The 26,541-nt window shown below is 42.7% G+C and overlaps 1 protein-coding gene across 1 annotated transcript; it reads right to left on the reverse strand.

Annotated features, from left to right (window-relative positions):
* Window positions 1-2,539: 2,539 nt before the first annotated feature.
* ZMYM5 (zinc finger MYM-type containing 5) lies at window positions 2,540-24,821 on the reverse strand. The gene is made up of 5 exons (XM_021677472.2): window positions 24,760-24,821; window positions 16,598-17,096; window positions 16,264-16,357; window positions 3,895-4,180; window positions 2,540-3,022 (listed from the first exon to the last, which is right to left on the reverse strand). The coding sequence occupies exons 2-5, from the start codon at window positions 17,021-17,023 to the stop codon at window positions 2,764-2,766; spliced, it is 1,065 nt and encodes a 354-aa protein (XP_021533147.2). The 5' UTR covers window positions 17,024-17,096; window positions 24,760-24,821; the 3' UTR covers window positions 2,540-2,763.
* Window positions 24,822-26,541: the final 1,720 nt, after the last annotated feature.

A 26,541-nucleotide genomic window follows, 5' to 3' on the forward strand; every position in this document is an offset into this window, starting at 1 on the left:
TAAAACAAGCTTACAACAATCAATAGACTTGAATATTTGAGATGGGACAAACCAATGACAGAATGACAAAATGGACCTACATGAGATTATATCTGGTTCACGTACGCTATAAGGGTGAAGCTACTATATAACTTGATCATTTAAAGCTCATTAGAACGAATTACCTGTTTATATTTGTTAATGCAACTTTGGCAGCAAAATCTCTTCTGCTGACCTCCAATCACCAGGATGTTGCTTCCAGTACTCTTACTAGGCATGTACTCTCCACAGTGTTCACAGCAGTTCATTATTAGACCATTGGCCAATCTGTACTTATTAAAGCAATGGTTACTGCACAGTTTATGTGTTACATTATTTACACTGACTTCATGGCGAATCTAAAAAAAAAACCAGAATTCATTAACTAAGATATATGAACCACATTAGTACAACAAACAATGAGATAACTAGTTTCTGCAACAGAAGCAAAGAATCCCTAGTCATATCTCAGGGGAAGATATTACCAGGGGGGAAAAAAAAAAATATATATATATATATACACACACATAAATTATATATATATATATATATATATATATATATAACACATAAATTATATATATATAATTTTTTAAATATATATATATATATATATATATATATATTTTTTTTTTCCTGAGACAGAGTCTCACTCTGTTGCCCAGGCTGGAGTGCAATGGCACAATCTTGGCTCACTGCAACCTCTGCCTCCCAGGTTCAAGCAATTCTCCTGCCTCAGCCTCCTGAGTAGCTGCAATTACAGGTGCCTGCCACCACGCCCAACTAATTTTTATATTTTTAGTAGAGATGGGGTTTCACCATGTTGGCCAGGCTGGTCTCGAATTCCTGACCTCAAGTGATCTGCCTGCTTCAGCCTCCTAACGTGCTGGGGTTATAGGCATGAGCCATCATGCCTGGCTGTGAAAAGATTTTTTTCCTTTATTTGTAAGGTCACTTTGATTTTACAAGAGAAAAATAAGATTTATAGGAAAGCAATAAAATCAGTAATAACTTCTCTAAAGACATTTAATAACAACAGAAAATGAACTTTTTTTTTTTTGGTTTGAGACAAGTTCTCACTATGTTACCCTGGCTGATCTCGAATTCCTGGGCTTAAGCAAGCGCTCTATTCATGCCTCTTGAGTAGCTCAGATTAAGGTTGCAGCACCACTCCTGGCTCTGGTTTAGAAGATTTTGATATGACTTGCTTAAAAGAAATAAATTTTTTTTTTTTTTGATACGCAGTCTTTTGCTCTGTCACCCTGGCTAGAAAGCAGTGGTACAATCATAGCTCACTCTACCCTCAAACTCCTGGGGTCCAGTGACCATCCTGTCTCAGCCTCCTCAACAGTTGGGATTATATGTGTGAGTCACTCATCTCCAGCAATCAATTTTTAGGTAGTATTATAAGTAAAGTTCACTGCCCTAGAACGTTTGTGGAGGGAGCTAAGAGAATCAATATTACTTGTATTCAGGATGGTTTCGGTATAACCAGAAGCAGAGTAGTTCTCACTGTGGTAACTGAGATAAAATAATGTCCTTTATATGCATGGTTCAGGGGTAACCAACACCAAATTTAGTTACCGAAGACTTTATAAAATGAGGACTGCCTACATGCATGTTTCTTCTAGGAACTGGGAAAACTGCAGTATCACTTAATGTTAAGCAAACAGTATGTATCCATTTACTCCACTTGTTTCATGTGTTCCTGTACCAGGATCTGTTGCTTTCTTCATGTCCTGCAACTGCATTTTTTTAATCATCTATTTTTTAAAAAATAATTTTAACTTTTATTTTAGATTCAAGAGATACATGTGCAGGTTTATTACGTGGGTATGTTGTGAGGTCTAGGGTAAGAATGATCCTATCACCCAGGTAGTATGCATAGTACCCAAGAGGTAGTTTTAGGTTTTTAAAAATTTTTTTGAGATGGAGTCTCACTGTCATCCAGGCTGGAGTGTAGTGGCACAATCTTGGCTCACTGCAGCCTCTGCCTCCTGGGTTCAAGTGATTCTCCTGCCTCAACCTCCCAAGTAGCTGGATTACAGGTGTGTGCCACCACACCTGGCTAATTTTTCTATTTTTAGTAGAGATGGCGTTTCGCCATGTTGGCTAGGTTGGTCTCAAACTCCTGACCTCAAGATATCCACTTGCCTTGGCCTCCCAAAGTGCTGGAATTACAGATGTGAGCCACCACTCCTGGCCCCAAGAGGTAGTTTTCTAGCCCTTGACCCCCAACTCTTAGACTACATTTTTATTTATTTATTTTGAGATGGAGTCTTGCTCTGTCACCCAGGCTGGAGTGCAGTGGCGTGATCTCAGCTCACTGTAGCCTCCACCTCTTGGGTTCAAGCAGTTCTCTGCCTCAGCTGCCTGAGTGGCTGGGATTACAAGTGCCCACCACCACGCCCAGCTAATTTTTGTATTTTAGTAGAGACCGGGTTTCACTGTCTTGGCCAGGCTGGTCTTGAACTCCTGACCTCGTGATCCACCCGCCTCGGCCTTCCAAAGTGCTGGGATTACAGGCATGAGCCACCGCGCCTGGCCAAGACTACATTTTTATTGAATGTCACCAGTAAGAACAAAATCCACCATAAAACAATTGCCTTGTTTATGAGCATAGCCAATCCCACAGAAACAGATGTGTACTTTCCATGCTACGCAAATGGGATTTTATTTATAAAAATATCCCATAAGATAGTTCTAACATATCCTTATTCTTCCTTTTAGCTTCATGTTATACATCTAGAACATGTGCATTATGTAGATAGAAGAGTATATAATAGCACTTAAAATTAGCAATGTTAGCCTAAACAACAACTTAGGTATAAAAATACAGACCTCTGTTAATTTACTACAAATTGTACATCTTGACTTATTAAAAACTCCTTTTTTAAGATTCCGGTTGTTTTCACAGGGAGACAAACAAGATGTATTACAAAATTCTTGGAAGGATTTGCTTGATTCTACTGGAAGAACATTAGCCTTCTTTGTAGATGCATCTCTGAAACAGAAGAGATAGACACATAATTTAAGAACACTGCATTTTAATACAAGTCAAATATATGAATAATAATTGCCATTTTTCATTTTCTTATGATTTAATACTAGAAATCAACTATAATTTTTGGATGCAGCAAATCTACTTTTGGCTTTACTGCCAAGAGTTCTTAAATGATATGGAAAGAGAAGAATCAGAGATAAAAATCTTTCGCAGCACAAGAACCTTACCACAAGTTCTTGAGATTTTTAGATGCATTCAAAAATGCTAGTAATAGGCCGGGCACAGTGGCTCACACCTGTAATCCCAGCATTTTGGGAGGCCAAGGTGGGCACATCACTTGAGGTCAGGAGTTCGAGAGCAGCCTGGCCAATATGATGAAACCCCATTTCTACTAAAAATACAAAAAATTAGCTGGGTGTGGTGGTGGGAGCCTGCAATCCCAGCTACTCAGGAGGCTAAGGCAGGAGAATCACTTGAACCTGGGAGGCAGAGGTTGTAGTGAGCAGAGATCGTGCCATTACACTCTAGCCTGAGCAACAGAGTGAGACTCAGTCTCAAAAAAACAAATAAAAATGCTGGTAATAAATTTATAGAACTAAGGTGTAAGATGGGGAAGAAGGGGAGGCAAATGTAGTGGCAGGGAGAGGGCAACTAACTTCCATACATATGTTCCATTTTTCTGCCGAGAATACATATAGCACAAATGAGTCCATAGCTTAGACATATTCTAGGAGCTCAAGCTCAATAAACTTAAAGACACTCCTGCAACAATTCTACTGATAAATCTATCCAGCTCTGCAATTACATTAAGTGTACTTATTTATACCACTAGTATTCAACTATGTGGAGAAATGGTCAAAGGTACTGCTTACTTTTTACATATTATACTTCGTGTGTTTTGAGTACGTTTATGAGAGAAGGAAGACAGGCACGTGGTAGAACAAAAGAGGTGAGCTGATCCTTTTCGTTGATAAGCTGTCTGGCCCTTCTGTAAAGGCTTTTTGCAATTTGCACAAGTGATTTTAGCTGGTTTAGTAAGTTGCTGTTGGGCTGTAGGCTGGAAATTCTGCTTACGAAGTAAGGCCAGTGGTGATAAAGAATCCACTCCTGGCTGTTTCTGATTACGGGGAAATGAAGCTGACTGGGAAATCCAAGAATCTTAAAAATGAAATACACAAGAGAAAATCATGGAACAAATAAAAATGTACATCAGAAAAATAATTTACATTTTCATTTAAGAGTTTAAGAGACAAATGAGGCAGGTGTATAAGCATGTGGTTAAGGCCACTCTTCATGCATAATCCCAGGGGAACTATGTATCTCAACTGAATGCTACTTCACTGTGCCAACAATAATAATTAAGTTAATGTTGGTGTCTGGAATTGCACAATGTGGTAGCCATCAGCTCTTAAGTCAGACCCCAGGTTCAAATATCTCCTAAGCTTAATAAATTAAACAAATATACGAATTGATGATACCTAACTCATCAGAGTGTTATGAAGAATACATGAGATAAGGCCGGGCGCGGTGGCTCAAGCCTGTAATCCCAGCACTTTGGGAGGCCGAGGCGCGTGGATCACGAGGTCAAGAGATCGAGACCATCCAGGTCAACATGGTGAAACCCCGTCTCTACTAAAAATGGGCATGGTGGTGCGTGCCTGTAATCCCAGCTACTCAGGAGGCTGAGGCAGGAGAATTGCCTGAACCCAGGAGGCGGAGGTTGCGGTGAGCCGAGATCGCGCCATTGCACTCCAGCCTGGGTAACAAGAGCGAAACTCCGTCTCAAAAAAAAAAGAATACATGAGATAAATGCCCAGCACAAAGGCACACTCAAAAAATATTAGCCACTTTTTCTTCCCTAAAGGGAAAGTATTACTACACTTATAGGGTCAGACGTGGTGGCTCATGCTTGTAATCCCAGCAATTTGGGAGGTTGAGGCAGGCAGATCACTTGAGGCCAGCCTGGCCAACATGGTAAAACCCCATCTCTACTAAAAATACAAAAATTAGCTGGGTGTAGTGGTTTGCATCTGTGATTCCAGCTACTCAGGGGAGGCTGAGGCATGAGAATCCCTTGAACTCGGGAGGTGGAGGTTGCAGTGAGCCAAGATCATGCCACTGCACTCCAGTCTGGGTGACAAGTTGAGACTCTATCTCAAAAAACAAAACAAAACCCCTAAAAACAAGAAAAAAACTAAACATTTATAGAATAAAGCAAAGGATATATAAATACATAGACAATTATAGTAACAGCTTGGCTCTCTGGAACCCTTGAGGAATATGATAGTCTGGTAGCTTACTTATGATATCTAGTTTTTTAATAGTCCCCCATTGCCCCTAAAATTAGGAAAAATTTCAAGAGAAGTTGAAAGAATTTTACACTTAACACTGATATACTCAACCAAGTAGATTCAACGCTATTTTACTGTTTTTGTCTAATCACATCTTTTTTTGTTTATTTTTTGAGACAGAGTCTCATTTTGTTGCCCAGGCTAGAGTGCAGTAGCATCATCTTGGTTCACTGCAACCTCTGCTTTCCAGGTTCAAGCGTTTCTCCTGCCTCAGCCTCCCAAGTAGCAGGGATTACAGGCGCGTGCCACCATGCCCAGCTAAATTTTTTTTCTATTTTTAGTAGAGAGGGTGTTTTATCATGTTGGCCAGGCTAGACACAAACTCTTGGCCTCAAATGATCCACCTGCTTCAGCCTCCAAAGTGCTAGGATTACTGGCATGAGTCACCACTTCCAGCCCAATCACATCTTTCTATCTATTCATACCACTAAACAATCAATCCATCTCTTTCTATGTATTTCAAGTAAATTGTAGCCATTAGTACACTTACTTTCAAAATACTTTAGACATAATAGTTTAATATAAATCTATTATTTCCAATCCTTTAAAATATTATTTATCAGGCATTAATATAGGTTGTGGATTACTCAGGAAAGACTCAGCTTTCCCAACCTTACATAGCAGCTGCAGTAACATAAATTACTGTTAGTTTCAAAACAATACAGTATTACTTATAGGTGAGGTGTTTCTCAAACTTTATTGTGCATATGAAATCACTTGGGAATCTTTTTTTTTTTTTTTTTTTTAAAGATGGGGTTTCACCATCATGGCCAGGCTGGTCTTGAACTCCTGACCTCAGGTGATCCACCCACCTCGGCCTCCCAAAGTGCTAGGATTACAGGCGTGAGCCACCGCGCCCGGCCCCACTTGGGAATCTTGTTTAAGTGGAGATTCTAAATTAGTAGGTCTGAGGAGGGAATTGATACTCTGCATATCTAACCAACTCTCAGATAATGGTAAAGTTTTGAAAAACAGGGCCCTATAATAAAGAATTATTCTGTAATCTCTCTTCAAAAACAGCTTTTGGACAGGTGAGGTGGTTCATGCCTATAATCCTAGCACTTTGGGAGACTAAGGTGGGAGGATCGCTTGAGGCCAGAAGTTTAAGACTCAGCCTAGGTAGGGTACAGTGGCTCATTCCTTGTAATTCCAGCACTTTGGGAGGCTGGAAGCGCAGGAGTTGGAAACCAGCCTAGGCAACAAGGCAAAACCCTGTCTCTACAAAGAATAAACAAAATTAGCTGGATGTGGTGGTGCTCGCTTGTAGTCTCAGCTTCTCACTCTGTTGCCCAGGCTGCAGTACAGTGGCATGATCACAGCTTACTGTAGCCTTGAACTCCTGGGCTCAGGCAATCCTCCCATCTCACCTTCTTGAGTAGCTGAGACAACAGGCACATGCCATCACACCTGGCTAGTATTTTTATTTTTTGAAAAGACAAGGTCTCACTATATTGCCCAGGTTGATCTTGAACTCCTGGACTCAAGCAATCATCTTGCCTCAGTCTCCCAAAGTGCTAATATTATAGGCATGAGCCACTATATCTGGCCACTTTTTACTATTTTTATATAAAAAATTACAAAAAACTGTGAGGCTCTGGATGATGTCAGTATTTAAATCCACAGATTGGGAGGGGGGTTTTTATCAGTACTCCTCTTTGTGGGCCCTCAGTGTCTACTGAAAGCTCCATTTAGCTTCTCTGCAGTCTTTTCTGGAATTGAACACATATTCAATAGGGAAAAACAGCTCCAATTCTTCTCTCAGATCTTGGAATCCTAATTTTTCCATTTGTTATTTGTAGCTCTTGATGTCTTTAAATAGATATTTTATATATTTTGTCATTTTTTTTCTTAATTATTCTCAGCAAGAGGGATAAGACTTACCTAGTTATCAAGAAGTACAACTTCTTAGACTCAGTATCATGGTCAGAAATGTTTATAATGCAACAAAAATAAAAGAGATGTAAGAGCAAATTCTGCAACCTTCGTCTCCTGGGTTCAAGTGATTCTCCTGCCTCCACCTTCTGAGTAGCTGGGATTACAGGCATGTGCCACCACACTTGGCTAATTTTGTATTTTTAGTAGAGATGGGGTTTCTCTACGTTGGTCAGGCTGGTCTCGAACTCCTGACCTCAGGTGATTCACCCGCCTTGGCCTCCCAAAGCGCTGGGATTATAGGCATGAGCCATTGTGCCCAGTTATTTTTTTTTTAATTAAACTGTTTATACAAAGGTATGTGAGAACTGGAGAACTTTCATTGAAACACAGTCTACCTTAAAAGTTAATGAAAGAATTAAATGATTCAGTGGTCCTTTCTAACAAATACAATCCCATTTTCATAAAATGGAATGCAGTTTTACGTGTACTTTATGGAGAACCAGTTGCTTTGGTTTTCTTTTTGGTGCTTCCTGCTTCCGTCAACTTGCCTACCCCATGGGCCAGCCAGACCCGCTCCCACAGTGGGCAGTCAAGAGCCAGTTTTATATGATGAAATTTAAACCTGTAAGCCCTAAATTTAAATACAACTCAACTCCAGAAATCCTTGCCCATTTTTTTCTCTTGTACTAGAAAACCTTCAATTTATGTACGTGGGAAAGACATAGCAACTAAAGTAACACGCTCTGGAAGAGCTTTGACTTCAAACAACATTATAATAATATAATCACCGTCATCTTATTCTTAAAGCTTCCTGACAAAAGCTAATTTGTTGTACTAATGTTGACAGCAAGTAAAAAGAAAATGTAGGGTTAATACTAAAAATAGACTTCTTTTAACTATGCTATTTCAAGTTAATGAGTAAAAATAGCAACAACTACAAAAAGACTATCCTTTTGACAAATAACTTAAACTTTTTTTTTTTTTTTTTTTTTTTTTTTTTTTTTTTTTTTTTTGAGACGGAGTTTCGCTCTCGTTACCCAGGCTGGAGTGCAATGGCGCGATCTCGGCTCACCGCAACCTCCGCCTCCCGGGTTCAGGCAATTCTCCTGCCTCAGCTTCCTGAGTAGCTGGGATTACAGGCACGCGCCACCATGCCCAGCTAATTTTTTTTTTTGTATTAGTAGAGACGGGGTTTCACAATGTTGACCAGGATGGTCTCGATCTCTTGACCTCGTGATCCGCCCGCCTCGGCCTCCCAAAGTGCTGGGATTACAGGCTTGAGCCACCGCGCCCGGCTACTTAAACTTTTTTTAATTAAAAAAAATTTTTTTTAAGTGGACATGGAGTTTCGCTATGCTGCCCAGTCTGGTCTCAAATTCCTGGGATCAAGCAATCCTCCTGCATCAGTCTCCCAAAGTGTTGCAATTACAGGCGTGAGCCACTGCATCCAGCCAATTCAATCTTTTTTTTGTGTGTGTGACACAGAGTCTCATTCTGTCACCCAGACTGGAGTGCAGTGGCGTGATCTTGGTTCACTGCAACCTCCGCCTCCCATATTCAAGCGATTCTCATGCCTCAGTCTCCCAGGTAGCTGGGATTACAGGTGTGTGCCACCATGCCTGGCTAATTTTTGTATTTTTACTTACTGGTGAGATGTTTCTCAAACTTTATTATGCAGATGAAATCACTTGGGACTCTTGTTTAAATGGAGATTCTAAATTAGTAGGTCTGAGGAGGGAACTGATACTCTGCATTTCTAACCAACTCTTAGATAATGGTGAAGTTTGGAGAAACAGAGTCCTAGAATAAAGAATGATTTTATAATCTCTCTTCAAAAACAGCTTTTGGACAGGAGAGGTGGCTAATGCTTATAATCCCAGCACTTTGGGAGGCTAAGGTGGGAGGATCACTCGAGGCCCGAAGTTAAGACTCAGCCTAGGCTGAGTTTCAGTATGGCGTTTCGCCATGTTGGCCAGGCTGGTCTTAAACTCCTGGCCTCAAGTGATCTGCCTCCCTTGGCCTCCTCAAGTGCTTTAAGAAAGCTTTAATATTCACCTGTTTTTCAGCATTGCCCTTCACATGAAAATTTTTTGAACATTTTCTCCAGAATTGTAGATTAAATCTTATTATCTAAAGGACACAGTTCTATAATTTTTGTCCCCAGAAATAGACCTTCAGAGAACTCAGGAATGTTGTAAATTCATCCATACTTCATAGACAACAGAAAGTCACTGTCCTGGCCAGGCGCAGTGGCTCATGCCTATAATCTCAACACTCTGGGAGGCCAAGGTGGACAGATCAAGAGGTCAAGAGACCGAGATCATCCTAGTCAACATGGTGAAACCCCGTCTCCACTAAAAATACAAAATTTAGCTGGGCATGGTGGCACGTGCCTATATTCCCAGCTACTCAAGAGGCTGAGGCAGGAGAATCACTTGAACCCAAGAGGCGGAGGTTGCAGTGAGCCAAGATCATGCCACTGCACTCCAGCCTGGCAATGGAGCAAGACTCTGTCTCAAAAAAAAAAAAAACAAAGTCATTTGTCCTGTATCATAAGCAAAATAATTTATATGAATAAGTGTCAGACAAGTCATTCAGTACCTTTAGTCTTTCTGTTAAAAAAAAATTTTATTTTTAAAGACGGGGTTTCACCGTGTTGGTCAGGCTGGTCTTGAACTCCCGACCTCAGGTGATCCACCCGCCTTGGCCTCCAAAGTGCTTGGATTACAGGCGTGAGCCACCAGGCCTGGCCTAAAAATTTTTTTTTTTTTTTGAGATGGAGTCTCGCTCTGTCATCTAGGCTGGAATGCAATCTCAGCTCATCCCAGTCTCTGCCTCCTAGGTTCAAGCGATTCTCCTACTTCAGCCAGGCATGGTGGTGTAGCTGAGATTACAGGCATACACCACCATGCCTGGCTAATTTTGGAATTTTTAGTAGAGACGGGGTTTCACCATGTTGATCAGGCTGGTCTCGAACTCCAGACCTCAGGTGATCCGCCCAGCTTGGCCTCCCAAAGTGATGGGGTTACAGGCGTGAGTCACCATGCCTAGCCTTCAGCTATTTAATTGTATTTTAGTAGCGACGAAGTTTCATCATGTTGCCCAGGCTGGTCTTGAACTCCTGAGCTCAGGCAATCCGCCCACCTTGAGCTTCCAAAGTGCTAGGATCACAGGTGTGAGCCACCACATCCAGCCTGTTAAACTTTAAATCACGAGTATTTCATGTAAAGAGAAAATATCTGAAATGGCCAGGCACAGTGGTGCGGGCCTGTAGTCCCAGCTACTTGGGTGGCTGAAGTAGAAGGATTGGTTGAACCCAGGAATTCAAGACCAGCCTGGGCAACGTATGTCTCCACTCCTGGACCAAAAAAAATCAAATATAGTTTTAAATTAATGAGATAAAGGGATGACAAGAATAAAAATAACTCCAGGAGTAATCAAAACCTCTTTCACCAAAACCTAAAATGCAATGCAATAAAAAAATAAAATAAAATAACCTCTTTCAAACAACCTTGGTAATTCTCAATTATGCCTACAATTTGAGTGAAATGATAGTATAGTAGCTAACCACAGAGTTTTTCTTTGTTTATTTTTTTTTTGACAGAGTCTTGTTCTATTGCCCAGGCCGGAGTGCAGTGGCTCAATCTCGGCTCACTGCAACCTCTGCCTTTTGGGTTCAGGCAATTCTCGTTCCTCAGTCTCCTGAGCAGCTGGGATTACAGGCATGCACCACCACAGGCTAATTTTTGTATTTTTTGTAGAGACAGGGTGTTGCCATGTTGGACAGGCTAGTCTCAAACCCTGGCCTCAAGTGATCTACCCACCTCAGACTCCCAAAGTGCTGGGATTACAGGTGTGAGCCACCGTACCAGCCCAGAATGTTTTGTATAGTGAAGTATCAGTCTCTATTATGATTCTGTACTGAAAAACACCTATTTACCCAAATATACAACGTTAATTTACTCCAGAAGATGAAAAACGGTCTTAAAGACTAAAACATAAAATAAATATATAGCAAGCCATCTCAGTTATAAACCATGAAAGAGCTTTTATTTATATAAGATGGAATTCATGCTTATATAAATAAACATGAGACTGGGTGGAGTGGCTCATGCCTGTAATTCTAGCACTTTGGGAGGCCGAGGCAGGTGCATCTCTTGAGGTCAGGAGTTTGAGACCAGCCTGGCCAATCTGGTGAAACCCCGCCTCTACCAAAAATACAAAACATCTGGGCACAGTGGTGTGCACCGGTAATTCCAGCTACACAGGAGGCTGAGGCAGAACTGCTTGAACCTAGGAGGTGGAGGTTGCAGTGAGCCAAGATTGTACCACTGAACTCCAGCCTGGGCGACAGAGTGAGAGACTGCCTCAAAATAAAATAAAATAATAACATAAAATAACATAAAATAACATAACATAACATAACATAACATAACATAACATAACATAAAATAAAATAAAATAAAATAAAATAAACATGAATGATATCTAAAACAAGCAATAAATATATAAAATATAAGAAATGATTATAAAACATAGTAAAAGACTAAAAGAAAAACAGGCATGGTACGGTGGCTCATGCCTATAATCCCAGCACTTGGGAGGCCAAAGCAGGTGGATGGCTTGAGCTCACAAGTTCAAGACCAGCCTGGGCAACATGGAGAAACCCTGTCTCTACAAAAAATACAAGAATTAGCTGGGCGCAGTGGCACGTGCCTGTAATCCCAGCTACTAGAGAGGCTGAGGAGGGAGAATGGCTTCAATCGGAGAGGTGGAGGTTGCAGTGAGCCGAGATTGTGCCACTGCACTCCAGCCTGGATGACAGAGTCAGGTGAGACTCTGTTTAAAAATAAAAAAAAATTAGCTAGGTGTAGTAGCACGCACAACTGTAGTCCTAGCTACTTGGGAGGCTGAGGTAGGAGGATGGCTTGAGCCCATGTGGTTGAGGTTGCAGTGAGCCGAGATTATGCCACTGCACTCCAGCCTGAGCGACAGAACCAGACCCTGTTTCAAAAAAAAATTAAGTAAAAATAGACTCAAAAGGATGAGTTTCAATGGACATTATTTCAAAGTCTTTGACACCTTCATTGCTTTTAACACATCCTTCTATATAGAGATTACAAGTTTTCTATGTTATCTCAGGTTTAGCTATTAATAAGACATGTATATAGTAATAAATGGGTGACAGACATGAATTTGAGAAAATTCATTTAAAAATTTCAAATATATTTGTAAATGGTCAATGATAAGCAAATTATGATGAGACCACCTTTCAGTTTATCAAGCTTTAAAAAATATGCCTACTGTTTAGGAATGTTTACAGTATTAAAAAAACAACTTTTTTTTTTTTTAAAGACAGAATTTCGCTCTTGTTGCCCAGGCTGGAGTGCAGTGGTGCGATCTTGGCTCACTGCAATCTCCGCCTCCAGGGTTCAAGTGATTCTCTTGCTTCAGCCTCCCGAGTAGCTGGGATTAAAGGTGCCTGCCACCATGCCCAGCTAATTTTTTGTATTTTCAGTAGAGACAGGGTTTCATCATGTTGGTCAGGCTGGTCTCGAACTCCTGACCTCAGGTGTTCTACACACCTTGGCCTCCCAAAGTGCTGAGATTACAGGAGTGAGCCATTGTGCCTGGCCAAAACAGAACTCGCATGCTACAAGAAAAGTAACACAATTTGGTGGTAGGGAGAATTTTGTAATAACCATCACATGCTTTAAAAATATGTTGATATTTTGAATGCAAATCTACTTCTAGAAACTTCAAGAAAATAAGGGTGCCAAACTTAAAGAGATGTTTATGAGAAACATTGTTTGTAATTGCAAACAGTGGAAATTACCCCAAATAACAAACTTTTTTTTTTTTTGAGACAGTGAGAGAGTGAGACTCTGTCAACCAGGCTGGAGTGCAGTGGCGTGATCTCGGCTTACTGCAACCTCCGCCTCCTGGGTTCAAGCGATTCTCCTGCCTCAGCCTCTGGAGTATCTGGGACTATGGGCTCATGCCACCACGCTCAGCTAATTTCTGTAATTTTAGTAGACACGGGGTTTCACCATATCGGTCAGGCTAGTCTCAAACTCCTGACCTCAGGTGATCTACCCACCTCTGCCACTTTTATTTATTTGTTTGAGATGGAATTTCACTCTTGTTGCCCAGGCTGGAGTGCAATGGCACAATCTCATCTCACCACAACCTCTGCCTCCGAGGTGCAAGCAATTCTCCCGCCTCAGCCTCCCGAGTAGCTAGGATTATAGGCTCATGGCACCACGCCTGGCTAATTTTGTATTTTTGGTAGGGTTGGTCAGGTTGGTCTTGAACTCCCAACCTCAGGTGATCCGCCTGCCTTGGCCTCCCAAAGTGCTGGAATTACAGGCGTGAGCCACCACCCTGGCCTACTTTTAAATGACACATCAACATTAACAGAGATAGTTATAGTATGGCTGGGCTCTCTATTAAATACAAAAAATTAGCCAGGCACATTGGTGCGCGCCTGTAGTCCCAGCTACTCCGGAGGCTGAGGCAGGGGAATCGCTTGAACCCAGGAGGCAGAGATTGCAGTGAGCCGAGATCGAGTCACTGTACTCCAGCCTGGTGACAGAGCAAGAGTCTGTCTCAAAAAAAAAAAGCAAAACAAAACAAAACAAAAAAACAGTTATATTTAATATGATCTAATAATATAATGATATAGTAATGCTTCCCCAAGGTCAAGAAAAAGACAAGGTTTTATAGTCTACTACTTGTATTCAGCATTGTATTAGAAAAAGAAACAAAAGGGAGTGTGTGAAGTCAAACTATTTCCATAGTAATACCAAGATTTATTGCTTTTTGCACTATGTGGCATTTGCACTAATGATGGAAATGCAAAACCACTCGCAATGGAACTAAACTGTACTAGCAGTTTTCACTAGCATGCATTTGTAAAAATAAATTAACTTACAGATGTTATTCCAACACCAACTGGTATATATGGAATATAATTCTGATGCTAATGTACTCAGATTTAGCATCAGACTCCACAGGTTTAAAGGCATGGTTCTCAACAAGACTGCCGTCACTTCAGATACCACCTGCACTTCTAATCAACTGGCCACAAATCTGGGAGGGTTCCCAAGGTTGGATAATTTGTTATAATGACTCATAGAACTCAGGAAAAGCTCTATATTACATTTACAGTTTTATGTTTGTTTGTTTTTTTAAACAAAGGATACAAATCAGGAACAGCCAAATGAACAGGCTGATAAGGCAAGGTCTGGGAGGGTCCCAAATGCAGTTCTGGGCCAGCTTTCAGCGGATGCAGTAGCATCACCATCCTGGCATACTGATGTGTTCACCAAGAGGCTGCACTGAGCTTCAAAGTCTAGAGTGGTTTTACTTGGGTTTCATTACGTAGGCATGACTCATGCCATATGACCGAACTCAGCTCCAGATGCCCACCCCTCCCAGGCTTTGGGCTGGCTCAAAGACCCAAGTTTCTAATCCATAGTTGGTCTTTCTGGTGTCTAGACCCCACTGTGAGTCACCTCATCTCTTAGTATAAATTCAGGTATGATCCAAGGGGCTTATGAATATAGCAAAGACACTTGGAAATTTCAAGGAATTAGAGTCTCTCTTCCAGGAACCAGGGACAAAAATCATCTTTACTACAGATGTCTTTGGTCAAACAGGAAACGTTATTAATAATTTCATGAAATTTTAGCCTTTGAAATCTTAATTTTCTGTATGACAAACTGGGTAGTATGCCTAAAGCATTTCTGTTTCATACCAAAGTACAAAGGTTATCTTATTGAAAAGCAGAAAAGTGCTTGTACAGTTGCTGGACTATAAGCTGAACTAGCCGTTTTTCATGGAATATCGTTTTTACTTGAAAGAATGACAAACTGTGACTATTAGGAGACGTTTTCTTAAAAATAAATCAAAAGTCTATCACTTCAAGAAAATAGAGTATCTGTTGCTGATGAGAAAATTTGAGCTTTCAAGTGAAAATCAGAATTTTTGAAAACTTGATGCACATATTCCCAGGACCTCCTGAAGGATGTCACTGGCGGGAGGAAAAAAAAAGAGAACTTTTGAAAACTTGTACAAAATGTCAACATTTAAGAGGATCTGAATAATCCAGTAAACCAGTATTTTCCAAATAACCAAGGCACAATGTTATTAAGTAATAATACAAAGGTTAAAAATCCATTCAAGGCCGGGTGCGGTGGCTCACGCCTGTAATCCTACCACTTTGGGAGGCCGAGGTGGGTGGATCACAAGGCTAGGAGTTCAAGACCAGCCTGACCAATATGGTAAAACCCCATCTCTACTAAAAATATAAAAATTAGCTGGGCGTGGCGGCATACGCTTGTAGTCCCAGCTACTTGGGAGGCTGAGGCAAGAGAATCGCTTGAACCTGGGAGGCAGAGGTTGCAGTGAGCCAAGATTGGGCCACTGTACCCTAGCCTGGGCAACAGAGTGAGATTTCGTCTCGAAAAAAAAAAAATCCATTCAAAATCAATAGATTTTAAACTAATAGACTAGACTGTACCACATAGAGTCCCCTGTTTCTACCAAAGAAAAAAATTAGCAGGTTATTATGGCATGCACTTGTCAAAGGCTGGGCGTGGTGGCTCACGCCTATAATTGCAGCACTTTAGGAGGCCAAGGCAGGTGGATCACCTGATGTCAGGACTTTGAGACTAGCCTGGCCAACATGGTGAAATCCTGTCTCTACTAAAAATACAAAAATTAGCTGTGCGTGGTGGTAGGTGCCTGTAATCCCAGATACTCAGGAGGCTCAGATAGGAAAATCACTTGAACCCAGGAGGCAGAGGTTGCAGTGAGCAGAGATCACACCATTGCACTCCTAGCCTGGGCAACAAGAGTGAAACTCGGTCTCAAAAAAAAAAAAAAAGAAAGTGAAGAGAAATAAAATATTTTATACATAGAATGTGAATAAAATAGATATGAGCACTAAAAAGAACACCCAAAGATTTATTTACCTGAGGTAGAAAGAACATAATACCACTTACTGCTTACCAGGACTATGATGAGTTGCAAATTCTCCATTCTGAAATATGTCTCCTGCCACATTCATTCTACCAGGGTTAAAAGGTCTTACTCCAGTCTTGGTCTGTGGAGTTAAAGATGGGGTGTATGTTTGTATATTAACACCAAATTTACTTGACTGAAGTCCTTTAGCGACATCTCCCAAGTTGGTATTCTATAGTGGTGTTTTATATGTAATCATTATGTTCATATCTTGCCCAGCATTCACAGAGCTTATACCTGTTTCTAAGGTTGTAACATTAGTAATAAGGTATTTCAGAGTCAATTCTGTAGTGATACCACTATTACCCACTGCTGCATTTACCTTATGTCTTGAAAGACTGGAAGTGGAGAAATCCAAATCTTTGGTTTTGTTTTTAGTTCCAGGAAGTCCCCATTCAATAAAACAGGAAGAATTTTTTTCCACTCCTCCATTTGTTTCTATGTCCTCTTCATCATCAATAACAATTGTCTCACTTATATTTCCTTTCTGAGATGCCAAATATCTTGAAGAAAGAGAAATTACAGAATAATTTCCTTGTGGCTTTTCACTTTTTAATGACGTAAATCTAAAGTTTCTTTGATCAGCTATTGCTGGAGCAGAAACTGAAGGAGGCTGTACAGATTCAATAAATACAACATCATCATCATCATCATCTTCCACTGGTGAGTTTCTAGATCCACTGACTAAAGGATGAGCTGGATGACCAAATGAATCTCCTATGTCCATGAGAGTAGTTGCCATGGCCATATCTCCTAATAAAGCAGGAGTCTGTTCAGTCAATTCTAATCCTTCTACTGAACATTTATCCACGCCAATGAACCTGTAAACAGACAGAAAAGAAAGAAAAATTCTAGTATGTTATGGTTTTTGCATTTTGCTACAATAAAATAGTACAAGTAAAAATTTCAAATTGTTTTATTTATATAATACCTGATATCCATTCTCTTTTTCCTCTACTGTTAACTAATGTTTACTTCAGAGTTTAATGGAAATTAATTATATAATCTTGGTAATCCTTTAAAAAAATGTAATCGATTTATGGGACTCACTTTAGTCACTCTTTATAGTGAAAAAATGCCCATCTTCCTTTGAATTAGAAAATAGTAACAAAATAATTATATTCAATACCAACAACTTAGGGTCCTAATATAATCACTTATATTCCATATGTGTTTATCTACTACAGTGTTTATGATATGGCCCTATTTACCAAGGGTCATTGTTGTTGTTTTTTCTTTCCAAAATCTCTTCTTCCAAAATAACTATGTGATTATCTTTCTGCATCTTTTTTATCCTTGTACAGAAAGTAGTAAGTCCATTTATGCCAGATACTATGCTTTGGACTTTTTACAGAAAGTAAAATTCTCAAAACCCCATAATGGTAGGTATAATTTACTCTTCTATAGTTCAAGAAATTGAGGCCTAGAGAAGATAACTAAATTGTTCCAGATAAGCCTTGGGGTAAGACTTAAACTCAGGGCTCTAACACTAGGCCCCAGATACTTTTTTTTTTTGAGACAGGGTCTTAACTCTGTTTCCCAGGCTGGAGTGCAGTTGTGCGATCCTGGCTCACTGCAGCCTTAACCTCCTGGGTTAAAGCAATCTTCCCAAGTAGCTAGGACTACAAGTTCTTGCCATCACAACCCAGCTAATGTTTCATAAATTTTTTGGAGCAGGGGTCTTACTACATCGCTCAGGCTGGTCTCAAACTCCTGGCCTCAAGCAATCCTCCTGCTTCCCAAAGTACTGGGATTACAGGCATGAGCCATGGTACCTGGCCTAGCCCCAAATTCTTAACTTGTTAATACTCAACATTTTGTATACTTACTATGCATTAAACTACAATGAAGGAAAGAATCTAGCAGAGAAACAATAGTTGAAAAATCTGGAAGTGAATAACTGATGGAATATAGACGGATCTTAAGCAGATGAGAGACAAGGACATGTACAGAGACGGTAATGAAATTGATCATGTATAAGAATCACTTCTATCTCAACTGCAAGAAGGCAAATTAAGTATAATTGGAATGTACGTAAATATACAGAAACAATACATGGGATTATACATGCTGTTCTCAATTTTCAATTTTCTTCTCCTTTAGTGGAGGTGAGTGAGGTCTCACTGTGTTGCCCAGGTGGTCTCAAACCCTCAGCTCAAGTGATCCTCCACCTCAGCCTTTCAAAGTGCTGTGATTGCAGGAATGAGCCACCACAACAGTCCTGGCCTCAATTTTTTTTTTTTTTTTTTTTTTTTTGTGACGGGGTCTTACTCTGTCACCCAGGTACAGTGGCACCATTTCAGCTCACTGCAACCTCCACTTGTCAGGCTCAAGTGATCCCTCACCCTTAGCTTTAAATTAGCTATGTGGCAGCAGGCAAATTATGTCACCTCACTGAGTTTTAGTTTTCTAAACTATGAACAGGGATAATATATAGCTTTAAGCTTTTTAATGAGATGAGTAGCCATGCAAATTCCTGGCATACTGTCTGGTCCATATTAGAGAGTGTAAAAAATATCAAATTATGGCCAGGTCCAGTGGCTCATGCCTATAATCCCAGCACTGTGGAAGGCTGAGGCAGGTAGATCACTTGAGGCCAGGAGTTTGAGACCAGACTGGCCAACATGGCAAAACCCTAATACTTGTATTTTTTTGTCTCTACAAAAAATACAAATATTAGCCAGGCGTGGTGGCATGTGCCTGGAGTCCCAGCCACCCAGGAGACTGAGGCCAAGAGAATTGCTTGAACCCAGGAGGTGAAAGTTGCAGTGAGCCAAGATAATGCCACTGCACTCCAACCCGGGTAATACAATGAGACTGTCTCAAAAACAAACAAAAAATCCTTTCCAATAAAAGGTATTTAGGCAAATACTGTGCTATATCACTACATCCTAGGATTTTAGCGACTGCCTCATTTTAAATATTTATCTAGTATTCTTGTGGTATCTTATTCACACACAAATTATAACACAAGCAAAATGCTTAAATGCAAACTATCTCTAGAGGATGAGTAATGACATTGTAAACTTAATAGGATATTTAGGGGTAAAGATAAAGAGTTAACACTAAAAGAAATGAATAAATGTACTTTGACCTATTACATTTAGCTCTCTTCTTGTAGACTACTTTCTGAGACACTTCATAGTTGAGTATATAAGCACTCCTATTTAAAATCAGATATGAAGGTGTACCATGATTCTGAAGGTACTAACAAAAGTAATGAGATCAGAAAAAGAAGAGTTAACTGAACTACCATCACAAGTAGCAAGAGAATTGTTGCAGGAACTAGGTACAAAATTACTATCTAAATTGGGCATGGTGGCTCACACCTAAAATCCTAACATTTTGGGAGGCCAAGGCAGGAGGATCACTTGAGGCCAGGAATTCAAGACCAACTTGGGCAACAAAGTGAGAACTCATCTCTACAAAAAACCAAAGGCCAGGTACGGTGGCTCATGCCTGTAATCTCAGCATTTTGGGAAGCGAAGTGAGGTGGGAGGATAGCTTGAGCCCAGGAGTTCAAGAACAGCCTGGGCAAAGTAGAGAGACCCTTCTCTATAAAAAATTTAAAAATTAGCTGAGCATGGTGGCACATTCCTGCAGTTCCTGCTACTTGGGAGGCTGAGGTGGAAGGATGGCTTGAACCCAGGAGGTCAAAGCTGCAGTGAGCCATGATCATACCACTGTACTCCAGGCTGGGCAACAGAGCAAGACCCTGTCTCAAAAAAAAAATAAACAATAAATAGAATAAAATAAAATACATTAGCTCGGCATGGTGGTGCACACCTGTAGTCCCCAGCTACTTGGGAGGCTGAGGCAGGAAAATCACTTGAGTTCAGGAGTTCAAGGCTGCAGTGAGCTATGACCACACCACAGCACTAAAGTCTGGGCAAAGAGTGATACCCTGTCTCTGAAATAAAAATAAAAATAAAAAAACTCTGCCTAGAAATCAGTAGCCTAACAGGGATTAAGATAGCAAACTGGGCCAGGTGTAGTAGCTTATGCCTGTAATCCCAGTACTTTTGGAGGCCTAGGTGGGTGGATCACTTGAGTCCAGGAGTTAGAGACCAGCCTGGGCAACATGGCAAAACCTTGTCTCTACAAAAAATATACAAAATTAGCCAGGCATAGTGGCACATGATTGTAGTCCCAGCTACTTGGGAAACTGAGGCAGGCTGACTGTTTGAGCCTAGGAGATGGAGGTTGCAGTGAGCCAAAATGGACCACTGCCCTCCAGCCTGAGTGACAGAGTAAAGAGACCTTATCTCAAAAAAAAAAAAAAGATGGTAGATTGATCACATACAACTAACTTCATTCTCTTCCAAAACTACCCTCAACAGTACTACCATAAGGAAAGGAAGAACAAGAGAAGAAACAAAAGCAACATGATTTTATAAGCTGAAGAAGAGATGGATGAATGGTTAACTAACTACCAACCTGAGATAGCCAGAGTCTATAACAGTGAAGAAAAGCCAAAAAAAATTCTGATTTATGCTGTAGGCTCAGGAAATATATAGCACCAGATACCCCTGGAACAGGATGGGCAGATGCTAAAAAAGGAGGTTGACAGATTTCTTCCCTCCCATCATGCTGATGGTGGCAGGCCTTTCCCCATCCTAGCATAGATCCTGAGCATTTTTTCTTTGACAAGATAGAACATAAAGATCTAAGTCTTGGGTTCACCAAGCACTGGGGAATGTTTCAACACTATGAAATGTCCCCCTTCCTACTTGATTCCCAGAGAGCTGGCATCCAGACCTGTATTTTCCAGGCAACAAGCTTCTCTGGAAGCTTTCTCAGCAAGATTCTTCCCTGTGGAACTAAGAACCAGAAAAAAAGGAAAGTCCTAAAAATATTAACCCATGGGGGTTCCCCATCAATTGACCAAAAGATTATCCTATTATTAAGCTTCAAGTTGAAAGCCCCACTCTCACTCTTCCAATTTGCTTCTTAGTTCCCAATTCTTTTTTTTTTTTTTTGAGACGGAGTTTCGCTCTTGTTGCCCAGGATGGTGAGCAATGGCGTGATCTCGGCTCACCACAACCTCCTCCTCCCGGGTTCAAGTGATTCTCTTACCTGAGCCTCCCAAGTAGCTGGGATTACAGGCATGCACTACCATGCCTGGCTAATTTTTTATATTTTTAGTGGAGACAGGATTTCTCCATGGTGGTCAGGCTGGTCTCGAACTCCTGACCTCAGGTGATTCACCAGCCTTGGCCTCCTCAAGTGTTGGGATTACAGGCGTGAGCCACTGTGCCCAGCCAGTTCCCAATTCTTAATCACGAATAAATCAGGCAAGAATTATGTAACAGATATAACACCTACTATGTACCCATAAAAAATTTAAAATAAAACCTTTTTTTTTTTTTTAAAAGGAATCAAGCTATCCACCCACCTTGCACCTATAATCCCAGCACTTTGGGAGGCTGGGGCGGGTGGATCACTTAGGTCAGGAGTTTAAGACCAGCCTGGCCAACATGGTCAAATCCTATCTCTACTAACAATATAAAGATTAGCTGAGCGCTGTGGCACAAACCTGCAGTCCCAACTATCAGGAGGCCGAGGCATGAGAATCTCTTGAACCCAGGAGACAGAGGTTGCAGTGAGCCTAGATCACGCCACTGCATTCCAGCCTAGGTGACAGGGTAAGACTCTGTCTCAAAAAAAAAAAAAAAAAAAAAAAAAAAAAAATTATAGATGGAGTCTTGCTCTGTGGCCCAGGCTGGAGTGCAGTGGTGTGACCTCGGTTCACTACAACCTCTGCCTCCTGGGTTCAAGTGATTCTCCTGCCTCAGCCTCCCGAATAGCTGAGATGACAGGTGCCCACCACCATGCCAGGCTAATTTTTGTATTTTTAGTAGAGATGGGATTTCACCATGCTGGTCAGGCTAGTCTCGAACTCCTGACCTCAGGTGATCCACTCCCTGCTTGGACTCCCAAAGTGCTGGGATTACAGGCGTGAGCCACCATGCCTAGCCAACACTTCTAATATAAAAAGAACTGCTGGAAATTAAGCTTAGTGGCAGAAATGAAAAATTTAGCAGTAAGAGTTAAAAGATAAAGCTGAGAAAATATCAAGAAATAAAGGAAAAAATGAAGAGGATAAGAATTATGTATCTCAAGTGCGGGGGGACAATTATATCTCTCACTAACTATATGCGTGTATGTGTCCCAAACATTATAGACCAGGCTTTTTTGTTTTCTTAACACAGGGTCTGGCTCTGTTGCCCAGGGTGGTATGCTATGGAACAAACACAGTTCACTGCAAGACTCCATCTCCTGGGCTCAAATAATCCTCCTAACTTGGCCTCTCAGAGTGCTAGGATTATACAAGTGGGTCACTTTACACATTTTTTTGAGATAGTCTCCATCTGTTGCTCAGGGTGGAGTATGTGGTGTGATCACTGCTCACTGCAGCATCAACCTCCTGGACTCAAGAGATCCTCCTATGTCAGCTTCCTAAGTAGCTGGGACTATAGGTGTGTGGTACAATGCTCAGCTAATTTTTGTCTTTGTTGTGGAGACAGAGTTTTGCCATGTTGTCCACACTGGAACTCCTAGGCTCAAGCCACCCACCTACCTCAGCCTCCCAAAGTGGTTGGATGACAGGAATGAACCACTGTGCCCAGCCACTTTACGTATCTACCACATCCTGACTCAGTCCTAAGTTTAACTAATTAAAGAGGCGTGCTGCGAAATGTAAGAAAATAAGAGCAAATAAGTTAGCAGAAAGCAACAAGGGTAAAAGGAAGGCAGGAATACTACTATGGGAGATAACAAATCACAAGTTTGTTTTTCTTATTTGTTTGGGTTTTTCTTTGAGATGTAGTCTTGCTCTGTCACCCAGGCTAGAGTGCAGAGGTGCAATCTCCACACTCATGGCAACCTCCACCTCCCGGATTCAAGTGATTCTACTGCCTCTGCCTCCCTAGTAGCTGGGATTACAGGTGCTCGCCACCACACCCAGCTAATTTTTGTATTTTTAGTAAAGATGACGTTTCACCATGTTGGTCAGGCTGGTCTCAAACTCCTGACCTCAGGTGAGCTGCCTACCTTGGTCTCCCAAAGTGCTGGGATTACAGGCACGAGCCACTGTGCCCAGTCATAAGTTTGTTTTTGATGAGCAATGGAAAACTGTTTGATCAAGGTTGAAAGGACAAAATTGGCAAGAACTGAATCCTAGATAATAAAAGTAGAAGTAGGATGGACGCAGTGGCTCACGCCTGCAATCCCAGCACTTTGGGAGGCGGGTGGATCACCTGAGGTCAGGAGTTCCAGATCAGCCTGGCCAATATGGTGAAGCCCTGTTTCTACTAAAAATACAAAAGTTAGTCAGGTGTGGTGGTGCATGTCTGTAATCCAGCTACTTGGGAGGCTGAGGCAGGAGAATCGCTTGAACTCAGGAGGTAAGAGGTTGCAGTGAGCTGAGACCTCGCCACTGCACTCCAGTCTGGGTGACAGACAGAGATTCAGTCTCAAAAAAATAAAACAAAACAAAAATGTAGAAGTAGAGCTTGTTAAAAAAGACAATCATTCTGTCACTCCTAATGAAATTATTGATTCACACAAGCATTGGTGTTAAAACCATTCAGTTAATAGCTGACAGAGAAAGGGCATTTGTACTGTACCAAAATGAACACATAGATCATTGTCTAGTAGCAAAAAACCCCGAAGACAAAAACCAACAGAGAGAGATCAGGCCACTCAGATTCAGTGGTCAATCTTAGGAATAGTGTGACAACTAGTTTATGTTATCTCCTCATGTGAAGCTCGCTGGAGGACTGACAGGGTACATAAATAACAGTCTTCCTCAAATGCAAGGCAAACACCAATGTCAAAACAACAGATTATTCTGTAGTTTCTTTTTAATCCAACTGTAAAAAAGTTTTTCCAATCTATCGGAAAAGAAAAAATTGTTAAATGCAAGGCACTTAAAAGAGAGCTAATTGGCCAGATACAGTGGTTCATGCCTGTAATTCCAGCACTTGAGAAGGCCGAGGTGGGTGGATCACCTGAGGTCAGGAGTTTCAGACCAGCCTGACCAATATGATGAAACCCCAACTCTACTAAAAATATAAAAATTACCCGGCATGGTGGCGTGCGCCTATAATCCCAGCTAGTCGGGAGGCTGAGACAGGCAAATTGCTTGAACTCGGGAGGCGGAGGTTGCAGTGAGCTGAGATCACACCACTGCACTCCACCCTTGGCATAAGAGTGAAACTCCGTCTCAAAAAAAAAAAAAAGAGAGAGAGAGCTAACTTTAAATCTTGTTTTGGAACTTGAGAGAGTTCCCAAGGTATAAATGCCAGCACTTCCCATGCCTTCCCAAGAACTACCATGGCCTGGCTCTGCGGACAGGGCCACCCAAGCAATTAGCTTGAAGGCCAGGGCCTTCAAGATAACACAAACACAAATCCCTCAGAAAGAACACCCTACTATTGCACTAATTATATTAGACAACCAAGCAGGGTAAAAAAGACTCACAATGGAGATATTTCCTTCTTAATTTCTGCCAAAGCTTCACGACATTGGCTTGAAGGTGATTCTTGATCCTAGAATGAGAAATGAAAAACAATTTCGGGACAAGCAACCTGGATGTATAACCAACCCAACACCGGGAGGTGGCAATGGGGTAAGAATCCAAGGAGATCCTGGGCCCTACTACCCTCCCCAACCCTAATGATGCCGAGAAACCAAGTTGAAAAAAAGAACTATAGGAACCGCAAGGAGGAGACAAAGCTAAAAGTGCTTCGTCCAACTGCAGTACTGGGGATAGAATGGGTTCGGGAATCCGAGCCTGGTCCCGGGAACGGAGAGGGAAGGGAAAACGTTGCCTTGACGCCAGCAAGGGATTTGTATTCCCTCCTAAATTTGCCCACCCAGCGTCATCTCTGTCACTCCAAGTACCATTTCAGAGGTAACGGGAGGCGGGCGTCACGGCTGGGCCCACAGCTGCCTCAAGAAGTTGCCCTGGGGCCTCTGCAGTCAACGACAGGACCCAGATCCGCCATTAAACTCGCCCAGATAAGAAGCAAAGAGTAAAAGCCGCGCAGCGCGAGGGAAAAGAAGAGCGGGAGGGGACTCGGCAGGGCAGTGGCAGCAGCCCTCGCCCTGAAAAACTTGAGGACCTCAGCTCCGGCGGACTGGGTGGCAGCGCGGCCCAGAAAGCAGACTCGGCCGGCGCGCCCCTCCCCCGCCCCCCGCAGGAGAGAAAGGAAAATGCCCCGCGACTTCCCCCGGCGTCAGGGACCCCCGCCCCGCCGCCCCCGCGACCCCCGCCGCTGGCGGCCGCCTCACCCAGCTCTCCCGGCCTCGCCCTCACTCTCTCAGCCTCTGGGGCCGCACGCAAAGGCGCCTGTGACAGGAGCCCAGCCCAGAGCTGTCTCCAGGGCCCCAACGCGGCAGCGGCGACAGCAGCCGCTCCGCGGGGTATTAATCCTGGGTCCGTGGGAGGCTCCAGAGGCTGCCCTCACCCATCTCCGCCTCCCTAGTCTCCTCCGCCTTCTCCTCCGGAGGCTGCGCTGCTCCCAGCCACCCCCACTCTCGGCGGCCCTAGACTGGAAAGACAGCGGGGATAAGCCTCACCCGGTTCTGGCTGCGGCTCCGCAGAACGAACCTCCCCTCCCCCAGCCCACCCCGCTTCGGCGACACGCACAACTCCGCTCGGTCCAGTCCCAGATATAGCGCTGGTGAGGAGGAGGAGGAGGCAGAGGAGACAGCTGGGATGCCCGGCCCGGGAAGGCCCAGCCGTCTGCGCGCTCGTTGGCTGGCAGGGGAGGTGGTCCTGGGAGCTCAGGGCACGCCCATTGGCTCCGACGGCCGTCCTTCAGGACATTCCTCCCCACTCTCGGTGGGGTGGTCCGAAGCACTGTCCGTCAGGCGCGGGCCACACCCCTGGACCTACAGTTCCACCCCCCGCTCCGCCGGCCTTCGAATCCCCTCTGCGCTCCCTCCTTGCGAATCCCCCGCGTCCCCTGCCCCCACCCACCGGGTCCTCCAGAGTTAGGAGCCCGAAATTCGCTGCCCGCTGTACCGGAAGCGCCTCGGCTCCTCGGAGCCCGGGGTTCTCCCGGGCCTAGACAGCCCGGGAGACTCTGGCGGAGCCTCCTGCCCTGGCCCGAGCTCCGGGTGCCCAGGCCGTGGCTGCGGCTCCCAACGCCTCTGCCCGAGGAGAGACGCGGCCTTGATGCCCCCAGTGCCCTCTTTGTCCAATTCCTTGAAGGCCCCCGAGAGGGGCGAGGCCGGGGAGGCGCTGGAGTGGGGCCG

Source organism: Aotus nancymaae, unplaced genomic scaffold (assembly GCF_030222135.1).
Source record: "Aotus nancymaae isolate 86718 unplaced genomic scaffold, 86718_ANA_hifiasm-v0.15.2.pri h1tg000009l, whole genome shotgun sequence".
Taxonomy (NCBI): Eukaryota; Metazoa; Chordata; class Mammalia; order Primates; family Aotidae; genus Aotus; species Aotus nancymaae.

Bases quoted from the DNA above. Each gene is read 5' to 3' on its own strand.
- ZMYM5 (XM_021677472.2), bottom strand. From the start codon at position 17,023: ATGGCCATGGCAACTACTCTCATGGACATAGGAGATTCATTTGGTCAT. The intron at 16,358-16,597 runs GTAAATGCAGCA...TTAACTCCACAG, and splicing joins CCAGTCTTTCAAGACATAAG to ACCAAGACTGGAGTAAGACC. The intron at 3,023-3,894 runs GTAAGCAGTACC...CTTCTGTTTCAG, and splicing joins CGAAGTATAATATGTAAAAA to AGATGCATCTACAAAGAAGG.